The 6,842-nt window shown below is 40.5% G+C and overlaps 1 protein-coding gene across 1 annotated transcript in view; it reads right to left on the bottom strand.

Annotated features, from left to right (window-relative positions):
* The window catches only part of LOC106811189 (neuronal PAS domain-containing protein 2-like), a 26,457-nt gene that overhangs the window by 7,870 nt on the left and 11,745 nt on the right, over positions 1-6,842 (bottom strand). The window contains exon 2 of the mRNA XM_014814732.1: positions 1,071-1,246. Within this exon, the coding sequence (XP_014670218.1) occupies positions 1,071-1,246 (176 nt within the window). The remainder of the gene's footprint in view (positions 1-1,070; positions 1,247-6,842) is intronic.

The raw sequence follows: 6,842 nt of genomic DNA, 5'->3' as shown, positions 1-6,842 counted from the left end.
GAATCTACCGCTTTTCATTCAAAATAAGTTGGCATGTATGCATGCATCGCTTTCCCACAAAATAATGTCGTTCACTATATAGCTATTAACAAATCTCCAGCCTAATTATTTAATTAATTATTTAATTATTAATTAATTAATCAATTAGCTAGCCTACACTAGTTGTTTGGGATTGATTGTCAGTTCAGAAACAGTTCAGTTCAGTTTGTTATTGAAAGCCAAAGGTCATACACCATAGATTAATTTATCTGTTTTTAGACGCTATATATATACACGACTCGAGTCGCTTTATAGTTAGTTATAGGGATAGTGGTAGTTATACTGTTTGTACTTGTGTGTGCATGTGTGTGTGTGGGGGGGGGGACTGCCGTACTCGAGACATTAGGATAAGTCTGCAGCGCATACGTAGTGTTGCTGCAGTTAATATGTCATTTTCGGAGGTTGATCAATGTTATGTGAATGTTGGTAAAAACGTTCTCAGCATGTCAGGAAAACTTTCCTAAAAAACGTTATTAGAACGTTACTGAATAATGTTCTGCTAACCTAAAAGAAACATTCCCATAACATTCAAGGAACATAACTTTGTTAGCTGGGTCGAGCATAGAATGTTAGAAAGTGACTTTAAATAAATCACAGTAACATCTGGGAAAGTAAATATCGAACTCCCCTGGTTTTTTAATTGTGATCTAGTTCATTCACTTATTATCAAACCATTTCAACCTCTACTAATTATTACTTTTTAACTAATGTCAAATTGATAATTTGAAATGAAAATGACACACACATGCACACAGGGATGCACGCACGCACACAATCATGTGTGTCACACAAACACACACAGTACAAACAGGGCTAAATAGTAAAAAGCTTACTCAGCCCTTAATGATCAAGCAAATGTTTCAGTGAAATTAGATAAATATATCCACACAAATGTAGTGTGCATAGCAGTTTTTGTTATCTGAAACAATAAGCACGTATGAAATAAGTTGATCCTGCTCAGTTCTCAAGCCAGCAATCAAATAAATGAACAAACACGCAAACTCTGAAAAGGAAAACTCCAGTATACTCACGATCGGCCAAAGTGCGTTTCAGCTTAAGGAAGGCAGTAGCAAGTCGGAACACTGAAGCCTTGTCCAGTTGCTGCCCAACCACTGGCTCATATGGTAGGGCTTCAGCAAGACTGGTCATCACCTCCATTTCACGGTCACGCCGCACTTTAGCTGCGTGCCGGTTCTTCTCAGCCCGCCTGCATTTAAACAATAGGTATAACTCATTTACAATGTATATCAAGAGCTAATCACATATGATTGTATCAAGAGTAGATAATAACATGTTATTATCTACTCTTGATTGTATCTAGACCTATATTGCAATCTTATTTTGTTTAGTGCAGCCTTTCATCTCGACCCCAGCAATGAAGTCTTATAAGCATCAAGTTAGGAAAGAAGAGAAATAGATGGCTTAATTCAAATCAACATTCAACTGATAGAGGATATGTCTGGAAAGCCAAGCTTCTTCAATAATCTCTTTCACTTTTCCAAAAACAATTACAATTACGGTGTACCAAATCCATAAATTAACTTCTAAATGTTCCAGATTCAATGTTCTACGAGTCCTGATTCAACTAGAAAGGGCAGTTGTCGCCAACTACATGTATCCCCCGTGTTTTCCCCAAGATATGTTAACAGTAATACGATATTTGGTTCGCGCTGAAGGTCAATTAGGGCGTTGAGTTATTAGGATAAGGGAAATATGATCAAGGTCATGTATCAAATGTCAAGTCAAAAAGGTTGCAGTGACTGGTTTCGGCGTACTGCCGACACACATTCTCCCAAGATGTTGTAAGTATACAAGTTTTGGTAGCCGCTTAGGTCAATAGGGGCCGAGTTATAGAGCGGCAAGGGAATATGATGCAACGTCAAGGTCAAGGTCAATAAAGGTCGTAGTGACCTGGTTTTGGTACCGCGACACACGCTTCTCCAAGATGTGTAAGCTATCCAAGTTTGGTGCGCTAGCGTCAATTAGGGCAGAGTTAGGAGAGCGAAAGCGAATATGATTCAAGGTCAAAGTCAAGGGTCAAATAAAGGGTCGCAGGACCTGGTTTTGTTGGATACACTGACCTCACTTCTCACTCCATAGATGGTGTAACACTGTAAGTATACCAATGTTTGCGTACGCCTAGCCGTCCAATTAGGGGCCGAGTTAGAGCAGCGGAAGGGGAAATATGATCAAGGTCAAGTGTGAAGGTCAAATAAAGGTCGCAGTGACTGGGTTTTGGTACGCTGACTCACTTCTTCCAAGATGTGTAAGTATACCAAGGTTGTTAGCTCACTATGGTCAATTAGGGGCGAGTTAGAGAAGCGGGAGGGAAATATGTCAAGATCAAGGTAAAGGTAATAAAACGGTCGCAGTGACCTTGGTTTATTGCGTACTCTGCACACCTTCTCTCAAAGATGTGTAAGTATACGAAGTTTGGTCACGCTAGGTCAATTAGGGGTCGAGTTATAGAGCGGAAGGGAAATTCTCTGCGGCGGACCGAGCGGCGGCGGCGGCTGGGGAGACATGAAATCATAGTATCCCCGCCGACTTCGTCGCGGGCGATACAATTACTAGCCGATTTACTGTCAGACTCCATAATTTGACAATTGACATATATAGGAATCCTTATGACTTCGTGCATATTCTGCGATACCATTCCAGAGCGCGTTCTCATAAAATTACCCGATTTTTTCAGCGAATAGCCCAAGAAAATTTAGCAGCGCCACAGCACGAAAGTCCCGTGATTTTCAAACACATGTAAAGAATAGTGTGTGTTAGCCAACGAGCATCACACTTCCCGCATACTCAAAGTGTATACACAAAGTGTTGAGCTTCTGCATTGATTGTCAATGAGCGCACAGCACAGGCTGAGAAGATTCTGAGTTTGTACTAATTTTATGTTTTACCACATCGGATATATTGTCCATCTCTGGTTCAAGCCTTCTTTTGCCACACATATTGGCCGTTTTGGGCGAGTAAGTGTTTATGCTAGGTTACAGCAGCACTTAGCAGACAACATTGATTATACAACTGGCAACATCGACTTACGTTTGACGTCACGTGACATGCTATATATGTATATATATATATATATGTGTGTGTGTGTGTGTGTATATATAGATATATACGTCTATTGTTCTCAGAACGTAAATAGCCACCTGATTGTTTCATTTTTCTGTGGCGCTAAATCTCACGTGTCACAACTCACGTCACATCTCACGTGTAGCGTGTTTAAAATGCGTAGAGGTGACGCATCACGTACCACTCGTGCCAACTAAGCCGATTCCGTACCTAATCTACAACCTCCTTTCTACAATACAGCTTGTTCTGACCATAGAAATAATATAGGTATCTCTCTATAATTCTGTGGCTCTGACACTTACAAGATGCCTGTGAGTGTGACCATTGTGGTTGAGGATTAGCCTCTACAGACATGGGGATACATAACCAATGCAAAGAGAGTGATAGCACTTCCGATAAAAGTGGAAAAGATACCGACAATAAACGTCGTGCCTTGCACAGAACAACCCGATTAGTTTATGAACAAAGGTTACATACAAAAAATAGGCAGTGGCTACGGGTACGGTAGCCGTATCTTAATGTCTCGAGGCTACGGGTACGGGAGTCCATTCGCTTTCATACTTAACGAGACAAAGATGGCGGCGGTGGCGCTAGATTTCGAAATAACGCCTTGGGAAATAAATTCACGATTTGAGAGTTTAGATGAGCTAGAACCCTAACCCTAACCCTAAACCTAACCCTAACCATAACCCTAAACCCAACCCTAACCCTAATCCTAACCCTAACCCTAACGCAAAAAAGGGGCTACCGTACCTCCAGCCACTGCGTACAAAATATAAGAATACAATATAACTCATACTGAATAGAAATACAGATATATAATAATATTATAATAACATAACTGCAGTTTACACTTTGAAGTAGGCGCATGGTAACAGGTGATTCAGTAGCTTACATTTCCAACCTTTTAGCAGACCTTTCCAAATGCACTTAGCACATATAAAAGTAGGAAAAAATTTGGTTTGGTCACTTGGGTATGTGTATATGCTGTGAGCACTTCCCTCCTCTGGAACATGTCAGGAAACGGATTTTAAACACCCATGACGTATTCAAAGGGCAAACTCTGAAACGGAATGAATTTAAATGGCTAGCTGCACGATTCTTTATTGTTAGTGTTAGACTGTTAAGTAGTTTAGTCGTTCGGTATGTTTTCAGACCTATTTGATTTTGTATCTTAGTAACATTTCACGTTTATCATTTAAAAAGCCGCGTTTTTATGTGAGTATAATTTGTTCTGTACTTGTATACATATAAAAATGTCACTCACAAAATGGTACTGCTTTTATGTTTACCGCCTGAATATAGTCTTAAGTGATTTATAGATATTCAGCATTTGTAGTCAAAACTTGTTGGTTTTTAATCATTAATCATTTAGCATCTTTTTGCTGTGTTTGAATGTGAGAGAATCATATCATTACCCGTTTCATATTTTCCATTATTTGTTAGAATTTTAAACTGAAAAATAGGCACATGTGTGCATTATTATTATCTTTAGTTTTGAACTTTATTTTACTACAGATATTGGACTCCTACTGTCGGTAGATGGTGTTTTGGTGGGATTTCCAACAGCTTGCTCTGCTTAGGAAGCACGAGCACAAACCAAACGATACTTACTATAATATACAGTGGGAAGCTCGATTAACACGTGACAATTCTAAATTAATATTTACTTGTAACTTCTTTGACAAAATTCTCTTAACTCCTATAAATTGCTCAAACGTAGGACGATAATAATTATATTGTATTTAGCAAACCGTGGCGACAGGATGCGACGCTTGGCACGTCACACCTTGTGCCGGGGATGGGTGACGTGACGCGCCACACCTACGAGCCAAGGTCCGGCCGATAATAAAAAAAAACGATCGGATTGAAAATGTCGCCGGGCGGTTTTCGGAAACGGCACGGACGAAAGATCATAAGTAAGTTATTACCCAAAAGAAGAGACGAGAGACGATGTCGTGGAGATAGACGAAAACAGAGATGACGGGGCCTAGGCTTGGGTGCCTAGGTCGCCGTAATGTATATATATTTGTATTGTGTTTACTAATAAAGTCTTCAAGAACAATTTCTGCGACTACATCGTCTTTACTCTTTGCTACAATCTGCTATCATTTGCTAACTCGACGATGCTACGATGCCGGAGCGGAGATCAACAACTTTACAACTCTACGATTCTACGATGCCGGAGCGGAGATCAACAACTTTACAACTCGATGCTGCTACGATGCCGGAGCGGAGATCAACAACCCTTATTCACAGTACCATGCAGTTATAGCCTTTATTAACTTGTAGAAATGACTGTAGGTATCACAGAATTCGTAAGACTAACCTCCTATCTAAATCACCTTCCGCCCTTCTTCCCCCTACGTCTTCAAGTACTATATAAATATATATATATATGAAGATGTTCAGCCGAATTAGTCCGTACTCGCATAACTAGAGAACTCCGCAGCCTAAAGGCAAAACTAAAAATATTTTCAGAATCAGCACGTCTGGGAGGTGGTTCTGGCTAAAACAAAAATTAAAAAAGTTAAAAAGTTAAAAATTGATAAAAATTTCTATTCATCAATAGATGGCGGGGCGGTGCGTACAGATTAACATCACGTACGTGTGAATCCATGGCATGCCTTAACGGCACAGTGGCCTAATCGCTAAAACATCCGTCTCCTACACCGGGATTCCCAGTTCGAGTCCCCAGCTGGGGAACTTATTTTCCTCTTTTTTCCTTTTTTTCCCTTTACCTACCTCTTTAGTATGTATTATTTTTTATTATTTTATTTTTTATTTTTTATTTTTAATGTCTTTTATCTTTTGATTTCTTATTATTTTTTACTGTTTGGGATGGGATTGAATGGGATGGCATGGGATGGCATGGGATGCCCCTGGTCCAGCGAAACAAAGCGAACCTACCCCAGTCTCAATTTTTGCTTGCGTCGAGCAATGAAGCAGCGAAGTCCAGCCGAAACAAAGCGAACATGCCCCGCTCTGTATTTCGCTTGCTAGCGCGCAGCAAGGCGCGCAAGTTTAATAGCTCTTTTATATCGTTATATATATCGCTCCTTGATATCTATTTCATAAATAACCCCCCTTTGATATCTAATTTATATCGATCTGCCCCCCCTTTATATCTCTTTTATATCACGACATTAATGACATTAAAGTTGGGAACGCTCCTAATAGAGCATCACCAGGAGTCAACGCCTAGCTTGACGCCCTGTCAATGCTGTCATATGTACTCATATGTAACATATTATGCAGGGGCGTAATAGCGGGGGGAGAGGGCGTGGATGCATGCCCCCACTTATGAGTGGGGGGGTGATGGTCGTGTACAACTCATCCCCCCTACTTTACAGGAGGAATAATGGGGATTTCAAATTTTCTGAGGGAGAGGACCGCATACCCCCGCATCTTTTCTTACCACCCTCTCGAAATCTCTGCATTGCGCCACTGTCTGGCGTAACAATTTTAGCACCCCACTCAAAATCGTTCGCGGTGCCTGTAGGTAGCTGGCTAACAAAGATTATGGTTAGAATATTTGTATGCATATCAAAGTCAATTTGATTCAATCTGACAGGGGGCGTAGATAGCGGGGGGATGGGGGTATATCCCCACACTTATTGATGTGGGGTGCGCTTTCATCACCCCTACTTTCAGGAAGAAAATGCGGGAAAATTTAATATTTTAAGCATATACTGGGATATTTATCTACACAATCGTAAATC

This window comes from Priapulus caudatus, unplaced genomic scaffold, assembly GCF_000485595.1.
Source record: "Priapulus caudatus unplaced genomic scaffold, Priapulus_caudatus-5.0.1 Scaffold512, whole genome shotgun sequence".
Classification (NCBI taxonomy): domain Eukaryota; kingdom Metazoa; phylum Priapulida; class Priapulimorpha; order Priapulimorphida; family Priapulidae; genus Priapulus; species Priapulus caudatus.
Note: the sequence above shows the minus strand (reverse complement) of the source record. Positions and strands in the feature narration are given on the sequence as shown.